The 24,900-nt window shown below is 34.0% G+C and overlaps 2 protein-coding genes across 2 annotated transcripts; one reads left to right on the top strand and one right to left on the bottom strand.

The window, feature by feature from the left end:
- Positions 1 to 2,178: 2,178 nt before the first annotated feature.
- Positions 2,179 to 3,017, top strand: LOC141689132 (BON1-associated protein 2-like). Its single transcript, XM_074493320.1, has one exon. The coding sequence runs from the start codon at positions 2,307 to 2,309 to the stop codon at positions 2,823 to 2,825; it is 519 nt and encodes a 172-aa protein (XP_074349421.1). The 5' UTR covers positions 2,179 to 2,306; the 3' UTR covers positions 2,826 to 3,017.
- A 362-nt stretch (positions 3,018 to 3,379) lies between these two features.
- LOC141689730 (cleavage and polyadenylation specificity factor subunit 1) lies at positions 3,380 to 24,485 on the bottom strand. The gene is made up of 26 exons (XM_074494088.1): positions 24,064 to 24,485; positions 22,055 to 22,198; positions 21,318 to 21,471; positions 20,332 to 20,464; positions 19,369 to 19,514; positions 17,887 to 17,982; positions 17,719 to 17,771; positions 16,451 to 16,582; positions 15,894 to 15,945; positions 15,689 to 15,808; positions 15,306 to 15,440; positions 15,075 to 15,203; positions 14,757 to 14,834; positions 14,409 to 14,549; positions 13,138 to 13,232; positions 11,767 to 11,963; positions 10,441 to 11,222; positions 9,313 to 9,393; positions 9,172 to 9,237; positions 8,977 to 9,054; positions 8,370 to 8,591; positions 8,085 to 8,216; positions 7,638 to 7,814; positions 5,245 to 5,430; positions 4,348 to 4,730; positions 3,380 to 3,774 (listed from the first exon to the last, which is right to left on the bottom strand). Exons 1-26 carry the CDS (start codon positions 24,369 to 24,371, stop codon positions 3,660 to 3,662), a joined length of 4,335 nt encoding a protein of 1,444 aa, XP_074350189.1. The 5' UTR covers positions 24,372 to 24,485; the 3' UTR covers positions 3,380 to 3,659.
- Positions 24,486 to 24,900: the final 415 nt, after the last annotated feature.

Raw genomic sequence — 24,900 nt, 5'->3', positions numbered from 1 at the left:
TCACCCAAACATGGCCTAAAACGATGAGCACACACAAACGTGACTTAAATAAAAGGCATTCATAGTTATGACAGAGCTAGGTTGCTTGGGTTCTTACAGATTGAAGAAATGGACTCTTTCAAGAGATTGTTGATAAATGTGAGTCCATGGGTACTGAGACCCAATGACGGAGAGCCCCTCCTTCTAGTGCCAAATGATAGCTCTGGTGTGTAGGGCTGCTCCTTCCGCTGTCGCGCTTGGACCCTTCTCGCGGTTTTGGTGTAGCTGTTGTGGGGTGTTTGCAAAACAACACTGGGGGGTTTGAGCTTTGCGGCGCCTCCGGTGTGAAAATAAGAACTCGCTTTGGGAAGATGAAGATAGGTAGGAAAGTAAGGTGGCTGTGTGTGTGTATATTTGTGTGTAAGAGAGCATAACCCCTAAATCCCTTCCCTTTGGGGTATATATAGCCCAAGTGTAGGGTTTAGGGTTTGGTACCTTTAGATCATGACAGTTGGTTGCTGAGGGCGGAGGATGTCTGGCTCGGATGGATTTTGTACACATGTCTAGGTAAGGACCGCCTTTAGGATGCACCAAAGTTGTGCTGATACCTGTCATCTTTGTCTCAATTGCTGGTTGTTAATAACTGTCATTGTCACGAGTTCACGTACCCCCTTGGTGGATTGTGGGGTAGGCTTGTGTCTGAGTTCGGCTTGGCTTGAGACCTCCTTGAGCCTGACTCATCTTTTAGAGGGGTTGAACCCTAGCTGGGAGGTGACTCCGCTCCTAGATTGGGCTTTGGTCAGGGTCGAGGGGGTCCTGGCTCACCCTAGAACATGGTTATATATTAGGGGATGCTCATACCATATCAGTTACGATAACGATTAACTAAAATATAAAATAACTAAATTTGATTGAAAGGGTTATGAGCTCCAAATCCGCTCATTCCACCAAATACTCGCCCCTAGCGATCACATAATTAAAGCATCTGGACAGGACCTGACAAAAAAAGTAAGTATACGGACGGGGCAACTTGTTCTTCATTCCAAAACTTTATGCAAAAACCATTCACTAAAATAATGGACTCGCAGATAGCATACAACTTGACCAGGATCCCCCCGGAACAACACACCATTTTAAAATTATTAGGAAATATCTTTTTTAATTCGATGTTTTAGTTAAAATCAAGTGATAAGGTTATTTAAATTCCTTTTAACTTCAAAAAGTTGACCATTGCCTAGTATTATTTTACTTTTACTAATTAAACACACGTCGCAGATCTTATTTTATTTTTTTGTTATATTTTGGACTCTTCGATATTCTGTAAACAAGATATGTTATGTATTGTTAGAACGCAAGAAACATGAGAAGCAAATACAAATATACTAAATTGTCATAACCGAAATAAGTTATAATTTTGGTTCAATCTTCATTTTAATTATCCCGTTTTTCATGATCATCACATTTTCTTAATCAAATGATTAAAACTGTTAAATATTAAAATAATATCCTAATCAAACTCACTGGTTTGAATGTCATCAATAATAAATATTATTCAAAAATTAAAATAATACACTACTCATGCTACAAGGTTCGAATCCCTCCAAGACAAGTATAAAAATATAATTAACAACAATCATGTTATTATTTATTAAATCACAAATAAAGTTAATAGTTCAACTCTCAACCGTATAGTATTATATATAGTATTTGATCTGATCTTAAAATTATACACATTCAAATTATAATAATAATTATAAAATCATTTATTTAATTATATTAGATTTTCAACAATATTATATATAATACAACTAAAAATTTAATAAACAAAGCTACTAAATTTTAATTACGAAATACGTGTCTAGTAGGTCGATACAATTTCAAAAACCTTGCTATATTTTTACCGATAAGAAGCAAACCACACGCCAAACAAGTTTTGAATACTGATATGACATCTACCAATAGGATAGACTTGGAGACACTCTGTTGACGGTCAACGCAAAATGCTTAAATGTGTTGCATACGGCGGGCTGGCGTTACTCGGAAAAAACCGGCCGGCGCGTGTTGTTTTACTTTTCCTATCTATAGACTTTTCATGAACCAACGGGTTCTCTTTCCCGCTTCTTTCTCTTCATCTTCCACGACCCTACATGTATATGTATGTACCTATCTATATAAATCAATAACCACTCTCCAATTTCTACATATCATCTTCTTGCTCACTTCGTATCTAGTGCACACAATTCCCGCATATATAGGAAAGGAGGGAGATCCCTTGCATAACTCTTATTTCTTGTTAAGTTATTACAAATCTCTGAGACCATTTACTTATGGAGCAATCTTATTCGCTTGAAATCACAATCATCTCCTGCGAAGGTTTACGCATCAACAGGCAAAAATCGGTTAAAAAGAACACATTTGTGACTGTTCAAACCGATTCACAGAATGTTAACACAACACAATTAGACGTCGAAGGAGGAAGTTACCCTGTATGGAACGAAAAACTTTACGTCCAAATGCCCATGCATGTACGTTTTCTCAACATCGATGTGCAATGCAAAGTCTCTTCTTTCGCTAATAAATTTATCGGCAGGGCGAAAATCCCGGTCTCTGATTTTACAGGACCATATTTTCCCGAAAATTATTTGCATATTTTGAGTTATAGGTTAAGGGATGATAATATGGAACGGAACGGAATTATAAATTTTTCCATTAGAATGAAGGCAATTGGCGGTCATCATAATGTTTTGAGTTACAGTAATTATCAGCTGCCGCCGAGAATTACTCCGATGGCCGGAAAAGTTTCTAGTTATGGGATGGTCACCGGTTTGCCAGTTTGGAATAGCTAAGGATCAAGTGTACATATGCCTGTTTTCTGAAAAATTCTTTTGTTAAGTGTTGAATTTGTGCGTGTGTTAATAGGTTGTGATGTAAATAGCATTTGTTCCGTCTCCTAGAAATGACTAGAGGGGGGGATAAACAAAGTGAAAAAATCCTATTTTAAAGCTGTTTCCCAATATTAAACCAAATTTTTAACTTCACTCTTACATGGACATGAAGTCGAATACTCGAGACCAAATCTTGTGAATAAAAGAACTCATTTGAAAAACCGTCACCAATTTACTATTGCATTTTGTCTTCGTTACAGTTTCATTCCACCGTCACATAAACTGCAATGAACTTTCAGCAAGTAATTTACCCTGACCAAAAATGGTGCGCACATAGGTTGCAAAACTTATGTGTTCTTCACTTTCGGGGGTAAGACATTTGCGAAACTATTCAACATTTTTTGTAATTTACCCTGACCAAAAATGGTGCGCACATAAGTTTTCAAGTCAAAATTTAATAAGAGAAAATCAAAATACATAATTCGCATCAATCTGTCACTAACCACATGACCAGATACGATCAAATAGACAAAGTCTTTACTATAATTCTACAACAAACATTCACATGCTATGTTCCAGCTCTCATCTACAATTCTAAATCTACACTAAAAAATTAATCACATTCAAAGAAATACAATGTTTTACAACAAATGCTATTTGCCAGGTAGATAACCGAGTACAATTCTGTGGAGATTACAACACAATTTACAAAGAAGATAAAGGAATATAGCCCATTGGTGGTCTACCTAATATGTCATGTTATTTCCGTAGTTTCGTCATTTAACAGGCTGTTGCTCATAAAAAGCTTGTACCAAGGGCAAGATCATTCAAATTTGACACAATCTGTGAACGTGTTGTCCCTATATGATTAGCAATCTCATGCTGCTGCTCCAATACAAGCATTTCAAACCTGCAAAATTGAGAAATAGATATTGCTCAAACTAGTTACGAAATATTTTCATCTCGTAAATAAAAAAAATTAACATGAACGACCCCGTAATTTTGAGTTTACTAGATGTATTGATCTATAACACAATCCAAAAATATGAGCCTAACCCAATTCAATCGACAGCATTTACAGAAATAAAACTGTAATTGAATATTAAAATAACAATCTAACCCAAATTTTAATAATTTATTATTCCTTTTAGTATATAAAATCATTTTTACCAAATTTTAATAAGTTCTAAAATAACATAAAACTGACATTTTTAAAAACCTAAAATTGCCACCCCTAACTTGTTGATTAACAGCACCCATGACTGCAGCAAAGTCTTTCACATTGTCATACTGGGTCTTAAACTTGAACATTCACTCAAGAAGTGTAACATCCAAAACTACCAAAGGGTACTAGTATCTAAAAAAATTGTCTATACTCCAAAGGAAATATTAAATCTACAAGTACGCAAGTTTAAACTGGAAGAAGTCGAATTACCTTGCAGATGTCTGAACAAATCATAATGGAGGGAATAGAAGTACTTACTGACAAAGAAGCTCACAGTCAACTATGCTATCTGGACCAGGCCGGTGAGCCTTTCCTTTCGAATGGAACTGACGGAAAGACCTTGGATTCAGCCCGGCAACATGCGGAACAGATTCAACAAGTTTCTTCTGCAAGGACTGAAGTCTACGAAATGTTAGTTCATCTAGAGGTGCAATACATCCGATGCTGCCATCCAGAGTCCCAAATAGTAGAGCAAAACGATTTGTCTTATCAGGAGTAGGAGCAGCATTGGTTCGATCAGGAGTTGGAAGCATCGGCAACCTCAGAAACTTGGTCACATGGGCACCAACATGAAACTCAGCTCGAGAAAGAAGCTTCTGTCCTTTCCAACTCTCTGACATCTTGGGTGCATAATAGAATATCTGTTTTTTCATTCAAGGCATCCAAATACATTAACTGGAATGTTAGATGAGAATACTTCAAAATTTCACTACTCTAAAAGTAAGATGAAGATTTTGTGAATTTTTGAAAAGATGTTAATAAATTAAACACAAATTTGTTTTCAGTATTTGGGTTCCTGTTACTGTTAATTGTTGTCAATATCATTACTTTGTAATTTTATATGTTTACTAAATATGTTTGTGTAGTATGCTTCTCTTTGAGTGGGTGCTTTCCTTGGCACTCAAGACCTGGAAGCTCAGTATTATCATTTTATAAATTTATCACTGCTAGGTTTTGTCACAGTACACATAGGTAATGAAATAAACAATCCCACGAGTCACCAAATCATATCCCTAGCATTGTAACCTAGTAAATGACCCTGTTCACTTGGAAACAAGAGATCAGGGGTAAAAGACAGTAAACTAATTTAAACAATTAACAGCAAAGTAAGTTTCCTATAACATCACGATTACTCGTATACTTATCTGTACTAACCTGTACATTCTTTTGATCATCTGAAACTGTTAGGCTCAAAGTACTCCCGTCGATTAGAAATTCTGTTGCAAAACAGTCAAGTGAGCCAAAATCCTTGGCCAATAAAGTAAGTTGAGCTCCCTGTTCTTTCCAACTAAGAAAGTAAATACTCTTGTGAATATCCCCAAGGAGAATGAAATTCTTCACCTATTATATTTCATAACAAAGATAGAGAACATGAGTTTACATGCACAACAAAATCTACATGAGGAGTTCCTATATCTAGATGTGCGCAAGTGCAAAGAAGCTATTAAATCGGTAATTATTGTGGTGTAAAGAACATTAAACTCTCTTTAAAACTGGAAATGCAGCATCCTGGAAACAAAGTAGAAATTATATCAAGTATTTAAGTTTGAATATTACTGGCAGTCAATAAAGGCAACTAAGAGAAAAATAGCAACAAGCTACGTTTGCATATACAGGTAACTGACGAAGAAAAAATAAAATCCAGCCTCTCCTATTGTTCTGTTGCTGATCAATGTATAAAAGGGACGTTGCTTGTCATGATCCTTGCAGAAAATGTGAATGTCAAATGAATGAAACAACTCAAAGTGGTAACAATAAGAAACAATAGTCCTTACAGTTACATGAAGAAACTTATAGGCTAAATTCAACAAATAGAATTATACATATATTGGCAAATGATGAAATATAAACTAAACTTAAAATAGAAACTAGAAACTAATCTAGGCCATTAGATCAATCTAATCTAATGGTCCCACTAAAAGCACCACACCCAACTAATTTGCACCATCCCACACACAATTTCAGCTTTTTCCCTCTGTTTTTAATTTGATTTTTTCCGTCAAACTGCAAGTTTTTTTTTAAATCTAAATTCACTGTATTTTTCTCCATCTCTCAACGATCGATTTGCATACCATGTGTTATATTTCGAAGTAATTTAAAAAAACAAATTATTTGGTTTCTAGTTTCTATATTAAAATTGGTTTCTATTGGAGTAGCGTGTGTGTATATATATATAGTGTTAGTAACATATAGTGTCAGTTTATTCATTCTGTTAATGTGCTTCATTCTATTATTATTGTATTCCGGGTTTCATACATTATTGGCACTAATCATTTTTTGGTAGATCGAATGTCTAGTCTTTTTTGAACAGGGAGTTATTTGATTTACAAAGTAGAAGTTCTGCGAGTGTTCTTAAGCAATATTGGGTTGAAGATATCAAAAGTGTTTTTATGTGGGATAAAAGTGACTACAAACAGTCACTATTCGGTATTGTGTATTATATTTTTTATAGTTATATTCCATATTTACCCATGTTCACACACAAGCGGGGGGTCTTTTGGGAAACGGCCTCTTCATTCTTTGGAATGAGGGGAAGGCTGCGTACATCATACCCTTCCTAGTCCCTGCTTTTGCTGGATATACTGGGTACGTTTGGTTTGGTTTATATTAACTTCTAGTTCTTCGCGGTAGCATCTCTTGACAGGGAATCAATAATCTTACACAATTTTAGAAAATGTATCTTAGATACCCTAACAAGTGTTTTTAAATAAAATATAATATGAAAGATACAATTATTGAGTTCCATGAACATCGTGCTTGCCAATTTTCCAAGTGCTAAAACCTGGAAAATTTCAATGCTACATCACAATGACTTAAAACCCCGTATACAACAAGATAATAAATTGTATGAAGGCTGGGCTAGAGACAATAATTTTTATCCTAAAATAATATTGTGCCTCGTGTATTAGGTTTAGACTTAAAAATAATAGCTTATATAAATAGTCACTTTACTTAAGGGCTCATGCATCCCCAATGTATTGTGTCATGGTTTACTTGTGTTTTTAGAGGTTTTTTGTAATTTTTGGTATTTTCTGATTTATAAGTGCAAAAATGAAGATATTAAAGCTAGAACTAGAGATTACAGAACAGATGAGAGAGAGATTAGGAGAGAAACAGAGAGATTCAGTTGAGAATTGAGAGAGAGACAGAGTTTTGAGAAAGATTGAGATAGAAACCCTAGAGAGAGAAAGTAGTAATAGAGAGAGAAAGAGACTGATGGAAATAGATTCCTTTTCATCTATCACATAATGACTAAACACAGCAGCATACAAGTATTATAGGCACATACAAAGTATAACTAACTGAAGTAAAAGACTTATCTACCCTTACTTACAACACACCACTACTAGTCTTAAAAGTACGGTAATATTAATACTGTCAACCATATTAACACAGTAAGTACTAATACAGTCCTAATCATGACATATTGACTTTAGGCCTAGGGTATGCTACTATTAGAATGAGTTTCTCAAACACATATACCCATCTGGTGTCCTCAAAATTGGAATCAACAAGCAAAAGGAGCAGGAGAAACAAATGGTACTTACAATATTTAAGCTAACAACATAGAGAGGAGGAGCATCATAGAAGGCAACCCCAGTCAGATCAGAACCAGTCCACTTGTGTAGGATAACCTTTGGACCTGAAGCTATTAACAAATGACCTTGAAGTGAAGCTACAGCAGATATAGCACCTTTCAACTCCTTGGAATAAACCTCGGAAATCTGGAAGAATATGCAAATACGATATATAATCAAATAATAATGTCAATGCAGAGTGACTGTAAATCAGAAAGTGTGAAACAGAAAACCAAACTCATCCCACACACCCAAAAGATAATAATAACAGCAATCAATAACTTATAGAAACTTCTCTGTAAGTAAAATTAACTCGGGATGTATTGTAGGAAATGTATATATCTTTGAAATAAACATATATGTACAAATTGGAGCATGCACAAGAAGAGTTTGTAACTAAAAGTCCACAACATTTACCGAAGTCTGAGAACTCTCAGCATTTCGCTCTACAGAAAACAAAAGTACACGCCCTCGTCCAGCAACATCTTCCCCTTGTACATAGGCAGTCCCAACGGCCAAAAGTGTTTCATTTTCTCTAGTCGTCGTATTCTGTTATATAGACAATAGGAAACAATACGACAAATGAGAATGGTACTTAATACACATTCTGATTCACATCTATATTCCAGCAGAATTGTTCAAGAAAAGAAACTTGGTGTATTAAAACAAATAAATAAATGTGATGTTAAAGGTAAGACTTACAAATAGTGTAACCACGCGAACAGTTAACGCATTTTCAGAGCTTTGCATGGGAATCGTACCCCTGATTTGCCAAGGACCACCAGATTTCTCAGGTTCCAGGATCCGAACCTCAAATTCTTCTACAGTGTAAGTTCCATCCGAAGAGAAATTATCATGTTCAATCTGATGACCAGCTTCTTGATCAACCAAAGATGATAAGACTTGATTTAAAGGCTTGATAACCTGCAAAGACAATTTCATAAAAAACTTAAGAGATGGCACAATGGTTTCGAGTAGGAATTAGAACTCTGCATGTATATGCAGCCTCATTTCTAAGGGTCAGAAGATGGTTTTTTCTAGTTTAAAGTTATAACAACATTTTTTGATACAGTGAGAGCAATGTAAGCACAGGATGACAAGAGATTGAAGGAAGCAAACAAATTCAAAAAGCAAATAATAGTAGTACACAAATAATAAAATGACATATAGAAGCAATGAGAAAAAGTAAAAGCAACAAGTTAAACAGAACTTTGAAGAGCAATATATGTTACTCTTTTGAACTTAATGATAAAGATTTAGGGATCTGTTCTTTTACCGATAATGGACCAAATGTAGAGGATGTACTTACTGAAACTGATACAATAAGTGGGTACAAATTCTTTTCAGCAAAGTAAGTTACTTGGTGGGGAGTGCCCTTTAATGGAATCTGAACAGATAAATCAATGTTAAATAGGATAGATAATCAATATTAAGAAACTTGGTTGTAATTAACAACTATACAAGTCCAATTGACAAATAATCAAAATTTTAGATGAAGCCCCACCTTTTGTACTGGCCAATAGTTGTCATAGCATAACAAAGATGGAAGTTGACAAATTTTCAATGTACCCTGCCAAGGAAAAACGAGTGGATTAAGAAAGATCATTATGAATGAGCATAGAAAAGAAGAATTGGAATATCATACCTGTTGTGTAACATATATGATTCCATGATTACAGTAAACATTGTGTAGAACGGTGAAGGCAGCAATAGGCCCATCACAAAGCTGTCAAAAAAAAGGTGAAGCTAAATGAGAACTTGTAAACGCATCATCATAGTGATAATATTTGCAGTTCACATGAAAAAGCAAGAGAAACAGTAAGTAGCTATATTCATAACTTTACAAGGGATCTACCGGAGAAGCAACATACAGTAATAGGTATTAAACAATTTAGTGTGATTTTTGAACGAAAATGGACAAGTGAATTAAAGTACAAACACTGCAAATCAGGACAAGAAAAAGAAGAAATGTCCTTCCTTTGAATTAAGAGTTCAAGTATATACATTCCTACAAAAAAATAAAGAAACTCGCAGCAAATTGTATTATGATAATGTACTATATTAAAGAAATAATAATTAAGTATCAGGCCAAGGTGCCATAATTACTGTGGCAAATTACCTTAAATTAAAATCCATCGTTTCCCTTGGTCAAAAGTTCTTTGCAACTCAATATTTGGTCACAATTTTAAAACAGTGACATCTTTATGTATTATTAATTTCACACCAATGACATCTACAGCAATAACCCAGGCAACTATTACTTCAAAGTATACTAATAGAGTCCAAATGTCTAATGATGTCCAACTACATATTAAGAGCCAAGTGCATAGACATTATTCGTCACACATGAATTCATTATTAGGCGTCAAGGGTATATTATAACAAAATTTCACACATCATTTATCATCACACATGAATTCATTATTAGTCTTTAATTTGGCAACTAATTTAAACACTTGCTAAATCCAATTCTTAAAAAGAAAAAAATCATTTACTGAAAATTACATTTACAGAATCTACAATTTCATATGGAAAACTTTGAATATTTTGCAATGATATATCCGTAGTTAGTTAGAGTGACAAATTTATCAATCTTATATGTCAAAAAACAATAGCACAACAAAAATTGTCTGTTTTATTTCCTGTAGTATGTCAACCTTTGCTCCTCCATAATCTTTTCTTTTGGAGAGCACAAGTATACCTAAGATCAACCAAAAAATCCAAAAACTAATTAAATTATACGCATAATGTTCACACACAGTCAGAGACACACCTGTGGATGAATCCTAAGTCGCTCTCTGAATAACATAAACCACATCGGCCTCGACCCTGCTACGAACAATCCTGGGAACCCACCAACATTCTTAAAAGTTGTAATTCTTGGGTATGGAGTTTCAGGCGAAATCTCTTCCTTTATATATGTATCTAATGGGACACGGACAAATCTCAAATTCTTTAATCTAGAACTACTTGTACTGTTAAGGTTAACAGAATCATGACTGGGAACAATTTCCTCAACTTTAATATTACTTTCTGAACCTTCATACAAGTAACCTTGGTAACAAAGAACAGTCCCATCGGCCAGGATCCCAAACAAAAAAGGACGACTATATTGCCCCGACCATCTATGCATGGCTAGTTCTACAACCTTCATCCTCTGGTTATTCTCTTTCCTACCATTCTCAGTCTCTTCAGATTTCTTTCTCAAATACTTTTCAGAATCATTGGATGATTCCTTAATAAAAGTATCACCAAGGTAGGCCTTCCCAGATTCAAAGTTATCCACCGAGAACACACAACTAAAGTTAGGTACATCAAATACTTCAAGGATACCACTTTCATAACAAACAACACAGTATACATCCCCTTGATCAAGTGCACTATCAGAGCCATCAATTGCTTCTCCTATGCCACTTGAAAGCCATGCATCTGTACTAGTTTTTCGAAGCCATGGCTCTGGACCTCTATCGTGATAGAGTGTACACGATGCTATTGGATTTTTTGAGTTTTCAAACACCGCTTGGAAACTGGTAGAGACAGTGCAAGTCGAAGGATCTGCATTGTCAAGCAAAATGAAGTAAAATATAAATAAGAGATGCACAATTACATGACCATTAAGCATTGGCTATTACCCTCATATAAGTTTTTAAGATAAGACTGTGCAACGAATTGTGTGTCTTTGAATAATTGAAAGTATAGTAGAGGGGAGTTTTAAAAAAATTTATTCTCACGGATGCAAGGTATTGATTTCACTGAAATAGTATCATGAAGGGTCATTAAAATGTCATATATGAAAATTCTTTTTGTGCCTGAGAAACAATGGGGGTCAAAAACTTTTCCTTTGAGATTTTTGAAGAGAGGAAAGTGGCTCCTTTTACGAAGTAATTTGGATAAGAAATTGGATTTGGGACTGCAAACGTTTGGACTTCTATGAGGAAAAAAAAAGTTGTAGGCAAAGAAGACATAACAGCATTAAAAATCTGTCTAACACCATCATAGATTGTATCTATTCAAGATCATATTTATGCATTCTTAATACTGTAAATTAAGTATGACAAGGCAAATTAAGCTTTAAAAGTAGAACAATGCAATTAGATACCCCCAACAATGAGCTGAACACTTCCATCACTCATCCTCAAAAGCACATAAGGATCGGCTATAGAAACCGATGATACTGTTGGAATCTCAGATCCTGAGGCAGATTCAGAGTTTAAAGTCTTAAAGATCAGCTCCTGAGTCATAAAAGCGCCATCAAGAATTCGAGCACCACGAGCATAGATTTGTATCACTCTAAGCCTGTAAAAAGCTGGAGTTAAAAGTCCGGAATACCCTTTTAACTATACATAAGAAAACCAGGAACATTCCCCTAAAGCTAAAGGTGGTAGCTTTTGGTCTACATTGTTTAAACGAGACGTGATTATTGCTACGGAAATGTATTAAAGTAACAATACAATGACACCTACTAGTCAGAACTGACAACATAAGCTTCTGCAGGCTCATAAAATGATAGACTATAATTTACCAACCCAAGAGTTAATTTTTTTATATAATCATCTCAATGACACTATGCGGTCTATTCTGTTACCTGTGCTCTCATTCCATGTTCAAGTCTACTTTGACTATATGGTTATTGATATGCTGCACAAATAATCATATAGTCAAAGTTAATCTTCCTGATTTTTGGGCGATCTAGCAAGAACAGGATAGCATTTAGGTCAAAATTAATAGAACAAGGTGCTATTTTGCAGCTTACTTTATTTTTCCTAACAGGTATTGCAAGGCTAGACTGTGCATCAAAAACATATTTTGAAAATCGTCGTATGAACATGATTATTACGGTGCCAAGTTGAGCCTTGACGCCCAAGAACCTTCAAGAAGAGTAGTCAGACAAATTGCCAGACTAAATGTAAGAAGTCGACAAAGTGTTCATTGTACATATACTTACTAGATTTAATATAGAATACATATAATTAAAAGCATCAATTCCATGATTTAAATCAAAAGTAATAGAATAATATGTTAAGGCATCAAACGTAATCTCATCTCATTATGGAGAAGCTTTTTGGTTTATAAAAAACAAGTTACAAGATTATAGGGTCAAATATCATTTTGGTCAACTCAAGCAACTTCAACATCTCTCTCTAACTTCTTAAATCTACACTAATTCTTCTACTATCACCAAATACCTTACCTAATCATGTGTTTTACCTACTTAATTCGGATCTACTGTTTCTCAGTTCCTGTCAAATGTAATAACAATAAGTGCATACATGAGTGTCCAACACCTTAAATTATCAAAAACTATTAAATGAAACAATCAAATTTTTTTGGGGCAGGAGATAATATGAATAGTTATAGGAATTTAGATAGAATAATAATATATATCTCATAGGTCATTAACATCGCCCTTAAATGCATCAGGGAAGGAATAAAAATTAAGGTAAAAGGACGGAAAATAAAGCATGGTTACCGTCCGAAAAGATTTCCGGCAGCAACTGTACTTCCTTGCACATAATAATCAACATTTTCAGTAACCTCCTCTAGATTGTTGACTGTTTGTAGTACCTATAGATTACATTATTGTTATTTAAAAGGTTCAGCAGCCAGCAAATGTAAATAATAAATTCATCAAGAATGATAATTAACACAAGCCGCCAGCTAATACATATCATATTAAGTCCCGGAATATTACAAATCACATACAATTTTAGCATGTTGCTTAAATTCTATAATATTATAGACCCCTTTACACGATGATATAGTATATATTTTATAATAAGTCATCCACTGACCACTAAAATATTTCCGCAGTCAGCACAAGCTAGATGCAGTTACTTTAGAGAACCAAACTGAGAAAAGCATCCAACTTGTTTACTGAAAAATTTATTCACAAGGAAAAAAACAGCCTTCCCCCCCCCATCCAAAAAAAAAGGCATGTGTTTGGTTTATGGTTGAAGGGAACTTGCACATAGATATCCACACTTGTTAAAGGACCATAAAAATAACAAGCAAACTCCATCACCCCTTCCTCCACACCCCAAAAAAAGAGCACATCAATCAATATATTATTACCGGGCACTAAACTTGCAAAAAAAGGTATATCGCTAATATTAAAACAAAACAATTTTTAACCTCTAAACCATACAAAACTAATATCCTTGGGTCAAACTGCATACAAATTACAAATAATGCTGCATTTTTTCATATTACTATTTAAAAACAGCAAGCTTATGTCGTGGAACCCATAGGACGCAGCTTGGAATACATAGCAGCTTATAGCTTCAGATACAAAACCAACATTATAACTCATTTCTAACAGCAAATGAGCAAATATATGGTTTATTAGTTTAAAGTTCAATTCAATACCCAGGAGGGCCAAAACAAGCATTTTCTTAATACACTTCATGCACAGTGGTGCGTATGAGCCAAAAAGTTACAATTATCGACTTGTAAAACTTTGAAGAGGCCTTTTTAAATAAGTGGACCCTATGCACCAAATTGACAGTTTGATGCAACAACAAAGAAACCAAATACAAGATGGCAGAAACACTCAAATTGAAAGAAAAAGACGAAGAATTGCTCTAAAATTCATCCCTCCTAAAATATTTTCCACATATATCTGTATTCTTCAATTCAACATATAAACAATTAATATGAGCAAGAACCTATAAACAACAATAATCATAGGTTACAGGTACAAATCAAACTACAGCAAGCAGATAAGTATATTGATAATTTTACCATTGTCCGACTCTCCAGACTAATGATCAAGTATGCATGATACTCATCATCATCAGATGTCATCTTGGAAGAATCAATAGTATGACTGCGCGAGGTCTTGTGATAAACAGTCCATAGCCCCTTGCAACCAGGTATAGGTTCCTTCAAAAAAACAAAACATTTTTAAAAAAAAAATTTAACAATTCTAGAAATATATTCCGGCTGATGTATACAAACCGCAATGATGTGTACAAGTCTAATACTCCACAAAGGCAGAGAAAACAAAATATTCAAAACAAAAGGAAAGAAAATATATGTAAAGGAAGGCATGAAAACACACTGCAACAGATTTCACTTTTTCCAACATACTTGAGTAATTACTTCAGGTCGAATTGACTGTTGAAGCACACAGAGAGCACCATTCTTTCCATGGCCAGAACAGCATACCTGGAAAATTTTGCATCTAAAAAAAGTTACTTTTATTTCTCAACCATTTATGCATATCTAAGCTTCAAGAAAGCTAATTAAGGATAAATCATAATTTACTGAAACAAAAGCCATAGAAGTAAATGGATATACAAGACAAATATAGGTTAAGTAACTGTACTTTTGAACCAGCCTACATGAATATAAAATATAATGTTATAGTCTTCGGACGATAAATTCAAGCTTACTCGCAAAACTAACCAGTTCATAATTACTTTGTTTAGCAATGCCAGTTGCATTGTGGTCAGCATTTATTCGTAAACCATACGAAAAATCTTTCAGAGGGCCAACATTGATCAGAGAATCTCGCACGGTAAATGAGAAAGTTTTCTGCACAAACCAGGAAAGTTAATCACTAAAACAGTACATGCATTTGTACAAGGCATATAATGAACTCCCGAAAACTAGAGTTCTAATCAGAAAATGACAAACCTGGGTTGACTCTGCATTATTTGGACCTGAACCATACAACGAAAGCTCATCGCCATTGACCATGTCTTGCAAAGCATCAGAAGAGGACCTTCTTATTCGCTTTGCTAGGTGAACATCTCCATCAATATCTCCAACCTGTAAGTTTATATCTCCTAAGTATATTATAGACTAAATTAAAATTAAGGGATAAATATTAAACATATCAATATTTCTAGAAAAATCTTCCATTTCAATATTCATACACACTCCAAAAACATGAACGCTGGAGCCAAACAACGGATATACATAGTCAAAACTCAAAAGAAAAGATATAATAGGCCATTATAAAATCATTTAAGTCACAGAGGACCACGGACACTAAAATCATACAGATTTAGACGCACCTCTTCTTTCATACCAGGAGGTAATGTGGATGCACCAACACCAGAGGTGAACTGCACAAGCAAACTATCTCCCAGCCGACTAGCCAAAAAAAATAATGAATTTCCTATGGTTGTAATACCCTGAAAAATTAAAATACATAATGAGTACAGATACACTCACCGGTCCTACCTACATAACATAATTGTTTGAGGATATGATGCTCACCGACGTAAGTACTGAAGCTTTAGACTTGGACAAATCAAGTCTTAGTACAACCCTGTGAAATAAAGAACTTAAAAAGTAAGACACTCGTTTTTTTTTTAAAAAAAGAACAAATAACTTGTTATCTGAATTCATTTATTTCTATACATATCCTAAATTTCAAAAGTTACACTTGCCTGTTTATGTTATAAGTTTTATGTAAACTTAATATGTAAGTCTTAAACTTTCATCACTTACGTTGTCTAATATTCAAAATTTGGCTTGATATAAAAAAACTGAACATCTCAAAAGTAACTACCAATGCCAGAGTCTATACACATAAACCTTAGATGGTATCCATACTTCAGGAACGGCAAATACAAATATGGTGTTTATCAACTAACAGAATCTCCACGGAAAAAAATCAATGTAAACTGAACCTAAACAAATGAACAGTCCCTATGGAAGGTTTAGTAAAGACAGGTGGTGGTCAGTGTTACAGAAAAGTGAGAAAATTTCTTTAGGGTCATAGGATAGGTAATTTGCCAAAAGTAAAGTGAGGAAAATTAAGGGTCACATACCGTCCATCATAAACAAGTTTTAGCAGAAGCAATTCCCCTGTTTTTGTTGAAAGCATGGCCACGTCATTTGATAACCAAGTCGCATTTGCAGCATCCAGCTCCAGACAAAAATTTGATCTTGTCGTCTCTTGACTGGCAAGATAAAAGGCATTACTGGATGTTAGATTTAAGTCTAGTGTTCTATAGCATGCCTATGTAATAAGTAATGATCTTGATCACTAATATGACAGCAATTAACAATGTAAATCACAAGATAGGCCCTTAAAAGTAATATTATTACAAAGAGTGACTGAGATGTTGAAACTAAATAAATAAAAACTCAAGTAAATACTTGCTACAATGTCAGAAATTAAAATATACTAAGTTTGAATTAATTCAAAAATACTATAATGTCCCTCTTCAAATTTAAAGTTTAAAGTAGCATTCGACTCCTCTTCAATTCTTAATGAAACATCCATAAGCTTACTGGATATGTAAATAAACAGAGGTGACAAGTGGCCCACTCTACAAACCTAGAGTTAAGAGAAACGTAAATAATTAAAATTGAACACCTTCCAAACATTAAAGGTGAAACAAAAATATGTCTACAATAGGCTAAATTTTGTTACATCTTTCTATCACAAGTGAGGAGTCCTTTCATTTATTGGCTGTTTACAGAGTGGCATCTCCACCGAAACTTATTTGAGGCCTATTCGACTAACAACTTTAGGTCAAAAACCATTATCAGTCCAAATTAACATAATTGCTAAGTTTAAATTGGTAAAATATCAAAATCCCAACAAAGGGTTGGTGCAGTGGTCGTGCTCTTGTCCCCCTTGCGAGAGGTCAAGAGTTCGACTCCTGGTGTGTGCGTATGTAAACTAGCAAAAAAAAATCAATATCTTACTCGGCACATATGACCTCAAGTTTTCTTTAGTTAATTAATATTTCCTCTAATCTTATAGAGCGTCAATTGAACAATCTTGTAACTTAAGCACCAAGCAACTCTTTATAAGGTACGCAAAAAAGCTGTTAGTGAATGATGTTGACCAGATTTTTAAAAGTAATTTGATAAACTATACTTAATACATTAAATATACTTTAGCAAAAAAACACAGTTCTCAACTAAAATAGCACAAAAACTATCTTATTCTGAAACAGTACAACTGAAGTAGAAGAATGGTGATGTGATTCCAAAACTGATGATAAACTCAAAACTGTTAAACTCGTGAGAAATGGAAGAAGAGATAAGACAGGAGAAAGGAACTACAAGGAGTCTGAAATCTGACCTGCCATCAACAGACACTGCAAAATTGTTTAAAGCCAAAATACATGATGCTGACTGGTCAAGTGAAATGATAGTTTAGAAGAAGAAAAGAATAGAGAACGCAATTAGGTTAAAAGAAAAGTGGAAATGAACATATTTTAAGTTTCTAGAGTATGAACAAACAAATTACCTGGCTATGATAATGAATAGTATTTGTGCTAATTACAATAACTCCACCAATCGGAGAGGGCACGGCAAGGAGCTTATATGCTTCATGAGGAAGATTCTTAAAACAAAAAAAAATTAGTCAATATAAATTGCTACAAATCACCATCTATTCAAGAATGCTAGTATAACCAGAGAAAAGAAATACAAACAATATATATGGATCATAGATTTCTACTTTAAGACCTTGTTTTCTCAGCAATAGATTACATAACATTAATAAGAAAACAATAAAACACAAATAAGATAATTTTCTATAGAATTAAACATGGACCCTAAAACTTGAGCTACCTGATCAAATGAATAACAAGTAAAAGGCGTGGCAAAAAAATAACAAGTAAAAGGAAACATTTTTGAAAGACATTGTTCATATTCTTCTCCAGGACTAACATTAAGATATAAAACAGTTCATATGCATTATTTTACAGCATCATAGAGCCTTGATCTCAAATTTATTGGCTCCGGTATAACATGTAGGGGTGAGCAGAAAAAACCGAACAAAAAAAAACCGATAAACCAAACCTAAAAAAACCAAACCGCTAAAAAACCCGAAGAAAACCGAACCGACAAAAACCGAATTAGCGGTGCAGTTTCGGTTCAGGTTTTCAATCAAAACCGAACCGAAATTAACCGCACCGCTATATTATATATATATATATATATATTATGTATATATACATGTATATATTTTCATAACCCGGTTCTAATATTTTGTTAATTAAATATTTACTTAACATTAGTATGATAAATTGTATAATATAATACCATAAATTAATTAAGATTATGTAAATACTCTTAAATCATAATTTTTTAAATATGTATATAATCAATTTTATCATATGTTTTGATATATACTCTTTTTTTCATTTTTGTGAACATATATTTTTATCATATTTCATATCTATTATTTAAGATAATATGAACTATACATTCAAAAAATAACTTTATGAAATATATCAATTTTATTTAACGAATTTTAAAGTGACAAATCTTTGGTGATTAATGTAATATTATCTTTTAACTTGATGTTATTTTTTATCCAACACATTACCAACAAAAAATTGTACAATAAAAAATGTATAAAAAACCGAATAAAAACTGAAACCGATGAATGGTTAACCGAAACCGAAAAACTGTTTTAAGCGGTTTGGTGGCGGTTAATAGCAATTAACCGAACCGAACCGCATGTATTGGTTTGGCTACGGTTAATGCTAAAAACCGCACCAAACCGCACCATGCACACCCCTAATAACATGGAAACAAGTTACAAATGAAATGTCATTTGATAAAATTTCTCAGTTGGGGCTAACATATTAAAATCAAGATAAAACAACTGCAAGGAAATTTTCAATTATGTAACACATCTTTTTGTAATAGCTAGTTTACCACTGCATTTGAGATCGTATCACAAGATGCCAAGCATATGTCAGAATTAGAAGAAACATACACTTGCTGACCATATTAATGGATGCTGCTTCAAACTCGTGCTAATACTAAGTGCCGAAATGCCGCAAGTATGATGCTTCCAGGAGACCCTGCCAGCCCAAGTAAGCTCATGTTCATGTAGAATAACCAATACAGGTTCAATATAACCTATATAAAATGAGAAGTTCAAAGTCAATTGTATAATAAACTTTGGTTAAAAATCAACAAATTCCATATAAGGTAGTATATAGCTAGGAGGCACAATTATAACAGCATGCCTTGACAGCTTTTCACTTCTACACAAGCTATTGAAGCTCTGTTAGCATCAGATTAAGGGCCAAAAGCTAGAAGGATGGCCCGCAATAGAAGCCAAAAGCACCTCCTAACGTAGTTCCCTATTCAGTTATTCAATTTTTAAAGTCTCCTAGGCCGGAAAAATATATATATTACTAAAATGCAATCACTTATATGAATTTCTTCTCATTTCATTTAATTCTGAATCCTTGTTCATCATTCAACCGCACATAATATCTTAGTTTTTTTGGAATACAACTTCAAGTGTCTACATATTAAAATTAATTTTAAAAAATTATTTAGCATTTATTTATGACCTACTCTTGATTTATAAAGTATACTAATATTATATATGAAAATTTTAAAAATGTAAGGTGACTGCTGAATTATGATATCATTTATTAGCTACAGGACCGAGTTCAGATTAAAAAAAGAGAGAGAATGCCGGAAATCTTACAAGATTACACGCTGTCATTATTTACAATGTGCAAAAAAAATTTAAACAAAGTTTTGACATGTGTTTCCTACTTTCTTTTCTTTTCCTACCTTATGTTGGTACAGTATCAGATAATTTCAAATATGGAAACCTTTGTTTAGGACAAGAAAAAGGACCAAATAGCTCAAATCAACAATTAATTAACCCGATAATACAAAAAAAACAGTGACAGAAAGCTAGCACAAGTAGTCTCACCATTTATAAAAACAAAATCCTTTACATGTTTCATATCTAGATCTCTGAGGCTGATTATGTACGATGACTCAACACGAGCACAGCATGCACCTCCAGTACCAAGTGTGCTGTCATCGCCAACAAAACCACCAGCCTAAAAGCAAACATTTAAGAATTTTGATTACGACCAAATACAAAATATTGTGAACCCTAAAATTTCCAGAGTAGAATCTAGGTAAAATAAAATTTAGAAACATGATTCAAAAGTAACTTGCCAAAGCCATCCTTTAGCACCACATGTAAATGACTTTTAATACTGCATGACGTGCACAAACATAGCAATATTGATTTCATAATTTAACTCTTTACACTTTCTTTTTCAAATTTAAGCACCCTGTGCAATTATAGATATTACAACACTTGATTGTGCGAGTTTCAGAGGCTTCAGTGCATCTCAAAGGTTTCTACATATCTCTAGTCAAATTGTGGCATATTAGGGTCCTCGAGTTCTTTCATATTCAGCCTTAATTGGTCGCGAATTTAAAAGCCAAGTCATTCTCTCGTTACCGATTGTGACCTTGAACGACCAAACATGAAACAGCACATTTACAGTTCCTTTAGAGCATTTACAAACGCTCTCAATAGGATATGGTCTGACCAATTTGCAAGTTGTCACTAGCCAAGTTCATTTATGCTAATTCTCAATAGCACTCTAGTATTAAGCTAGTCTATATCATGCAACAGAGGTGTTCGTAAATTATAAAACCTGCAAGACCTGGTTAGGACTATTTATGGTTGAAAATCAAATCCCTAAATAACACTATTTAATGACTTGACCAATAAATGGAGTTCCAGAATTTGAGTTAAAGATTCAATAGTAAGTACAATACTTGACCCAACCTCAGAACATAGTTTAAAAGCCTAAGTATAACAATGCCCAAGAAATCTCTAACCAAATAATTTAAAGTGTTAAACAAACTAAAAGAAATGTAAAAACTAAGAGAAACCTGAGCAGCCTTGAGTACTATCATTTGTAAGCCATAAACAAGCACCCCGGCACATCGTCCTTGGGGATCAACCTTAACCAATGGTCCTGTAGGAAAAGTTTCTCTACCTCTTTTCAGATGAAGCCACTCTAGACCCTCAAAACAATGCATCGAGCTGAAAAAGAATTTTTTTAAAAAACAATACTAAATTAGAATTGATGTTGGGCGAGGAACTAATGGGATAATTAGTATTTATAATTTTATTTTAAAAAATTACTTAGGAAAATTTTATTATAATTTTTATGAAGCTTATTTAAATTATTATTTACTACACTTTTGGGCGATGGCAGTAAAGTAAAAAAAGGAGTTGCTTTCTTTATTTATTATGTTCATAAATCAGTATAGAGTAAAAATTAATTAGACTAGTTTCTTCATTATCAGGATTTTACTTGATTACATTTTAGGCTTGAACTCCTACCTAACTTTTCTTATTTTTAAAATTCAAATATTGAAACTGGGATTGCTCTCTAGTTACTGGTGGTGACCCAAATACATGCTCTCTTTTTTTTGCGGTCGAGTCACCTTGCGGCAAGTCGATTTCATAGGTTTAATTTCACCCCAACTAGTTTTTTCAATGTTTTTTCTATTTCAGTCTTGCCTTAAATAATTATTAACGTAATAATTACAATTTATATAGCAATCAGAGCAAAAGGACAAATACACTGGAACCTAGATTAACTAATATACAACTGAATTACCTTGTGTGCAATCCATGGACTGAATCATCAAATTCTAATACCGATATCTTTGCATCATCAAACGTAAGTATTATAGAATCCCTCCTCCTGCCATCACCACCCCCACAAGGCAATATAGCCATAGAATAGATATTGCCATGTAATCTGCAAAATAACTCAATGATTTCAAAAGGCACTTAACCCACAGTTGCACGAAACAAATATTAGACGAGTAAACCCTTTCAGTTAAAAATAACAAGCTCAGTCTACAGCTTAGGTTCGATTACAAACTTTTACAACACGGTGGAATTTAATGACTAACTACATAAATAAAAGAGAAAATCGTCACGGTTCTGCAATCAGATTTAGGACTGATTATTCTGTAAGTTAAACGTGAAAGGCTCAGTCTATAGCCTAGCCCCAATTACCACATCCTAATATACTCTCAATCTATAGCTTAGCTTCAAGTCTTGCTTTTAGAGATACTGGTTACATCCATTTCAATTACAAAATTTAATTAAAGTCACTGCGCCGCAAAACAAAGATCGGATCAGTTAAATCACAAATGCCATACCCTCAGCCTAAGCTTTGCTCAGAGTACCAATTGTTGCAACACTGCTTATTTCCACAAAAAAAAAGATACATATACATAAAAATATAGCCATAGGATTACCTTTAAACACATACCATTTGCACCTACAGTCTCTGCATAACAGTAAATCTTATATGTTTTATCACTAATTTTAATCCATAGTTGTCAAGGCGTCATGTTAAGGCAGTTAAAAATAAATAGGCATCCAGGCCCCCTCATTTTAACACATAGGGTAGGTGAATTAGGTGTCATCTAAGCAAGTTAGACAGCACCAAGGTGTACACTAGGCCAATTACGGGTTCAACTACACACACACACACACACACACACACACACATATATATATATATTATTTTTTGTAATATATAATTTGACTTCGCTTATTTTTATATTAAGTGGTAAATTTATAACCATCAAGATAGAACCGAACCTTTATACTCACAACAGTCTCCAAATTAAACTTTCAAAAGTTAATAAAATCTGTTTAGTATAATAATTATTAAAAACAATCAAATATATATGTATATAATATCTAACATATATGCCTAAATTTAGCAGTGGCCTAATTCATCTATTGGACGCCTAAGCTTTGAACGTCTAATTGATGCCTAGGGGCTAGGCGGGTTCCTTAACGCCTAGGCATCCAGGCCGTTCGCACATGCACTAATAGTCTACTACCGAATTTCACTTTAAGTTGAGTGTCATATTTGAATCATAAATTTTTTTCTTATATCTAGGTTCTATGGCATAACAGTATTACTCACGTGTCACCCCGTCCAATTTTATGTCTCTAAAACAAACCCAATATGTATTCTAATGTATTATATTTATCATACCCATGACTAGTGAATTCTACCTCTAACTTACCTAATCTCACACAATGTACATTCTAATCTACATCCTTTACAATACACACAACATTACGTATCCGAACCACACAGGTATCTAGTTTTTATATTTGTAATAAAAAACATATCTTCAAATTCTATATTATCTCAGTCGTACTTCTACAGTTGCTACAACGTCTACACGCAATGTACATTGCAATCTACATAAAACAGCTTCTGGATCGCAAGTTTAGTAGTTTACCTGTAATGACAAACAAGCTCAAGCAACGCACCGAACACAACATCCATAATTCACATCTAATTAACCGAATATTGCATCATCAACTATATTTTCGTATTTAAATTATATCAAAACCTTATTCTTACAACTACTGTAACGTGTACACACAACACATGTCACATCTATAGATAAGTAATTTAACACATTACAGACCACAAGTTTACCAATAAAGACAAACAAGCTCAACTGAAAACACAAACACAAATCGTAAATTTTGCTTCTAATTAACCGAATTTCACATTGGCAACAAAACCTAAATCTTCATATCTAATAAAATCTATAAATAACACATTACGACTGAGAATTATACCGGTAATGAGAAACGAGCTCGAGAGAAGCACCGGAAACGCCGTCCATAATGCCACCGCGCTTAGCCTCACCACAACTCCCCTTACTATCTTCACTAACTCTAACAACATAAACTTCGAGAACATTGGCGGCAGTGACAACTAAATTAGGAATGGAAGTGGGAACATTGGGCTTAATCGAAAGCCAATCGGAGTCTTCGGTTTGAATAGCAGGGAGTTTAGGGACGCTATTAGAGTGAGTGATGTAACCTGATGCGCAGTTCTCAATTGCGGTAGGTGAGTGCATCATTTTGAACGCTGCGTAGCTCATCGTCAAGTTTGATTCGAATTGTAGTGTTTGATTGGGGGGAAGTTAAACCCTAGAGCGGGATGTGTGTGTTTGTATACAGTTTGTATTGCTTGAACCGCCGAGCAACAATTTGGGTCTGGGAGATGGTGGAATATAATGGATTTTACCACCGAGTTTTTATTCATTTTCATTCATTATTCATTTTTAATTTCAACTTACTTTTATTTTATTTTTTTTCCACCAAAAGTAAAGATTTTATAAATGGGGTAAATCTTTACAAAGGATAAATTCAAATTCCGGGTGAACATTCTCACCCCGACATTCGCGATCAGCTATTGAATCACTATATTTCGCTAGATAGTGAGCTACAGCATTCGCAGAACATTTTACAAATCTTAACATAGTGTTTTGATCTTTCATTTAGAGGTCCTTATAACTTTTAATCACCCTTCCCAAGTAAGAATAGCTCATATAAAAGCTATGTATAACTGGACCACCTCCAAGCAATCCGTCTGCACTATAACATTCAGGAATTTGATGTTCTTAATCC

Source organism: Apium graveolens, chromosome 10 (assembly GCF_009905375.1).
Source record: "Apium graveolens cultivar Ventura chromosome 10, ASM990537v1, whole genome shotgun sequence".
Classification (NCBI taxonomy): Eukaryota; Viridiplantae; Streptophyta; class Magnoliopsida; order Apiales; family Apiaceae; genus Apium; species Apium graveolens.
This window is presented reverse-complemented; position numbering and strand designations above follow the sequence as displayed.

Excerpts from the sequence above, each read along its gene's own strand:
- LOC141689132 (XM_074493320.1), top strand. The coding sequence starts at position 2,307 with ATGGAGCAATCTTATTCGCTTGAAATCACAATCATCTCCTGCGAAGGT.
- LOC141689730 (XM_074494088.1), bottom strand. The coding sequence starts at position 24,371 with ATGAGCTACGCAGCGTTCAAAATGATGCACTCACCTACCGCAATTGAG. Across the intron at positions 17,772-17,886 it reads CTATTCATTATCATAGCCAG|TCAGCATCATGTATTTTGGC; the intron begins GTAATTTGTTTG and ends TCACTTGACCAG. Across the intron at positions 15,204-15,305 it reads ATAATGCAGAGTCAACCCAG|AAAACTTTCTCATTTACCGT; the intron begins GTTTGTCATTTT and ends TGGTTTGTGCAG.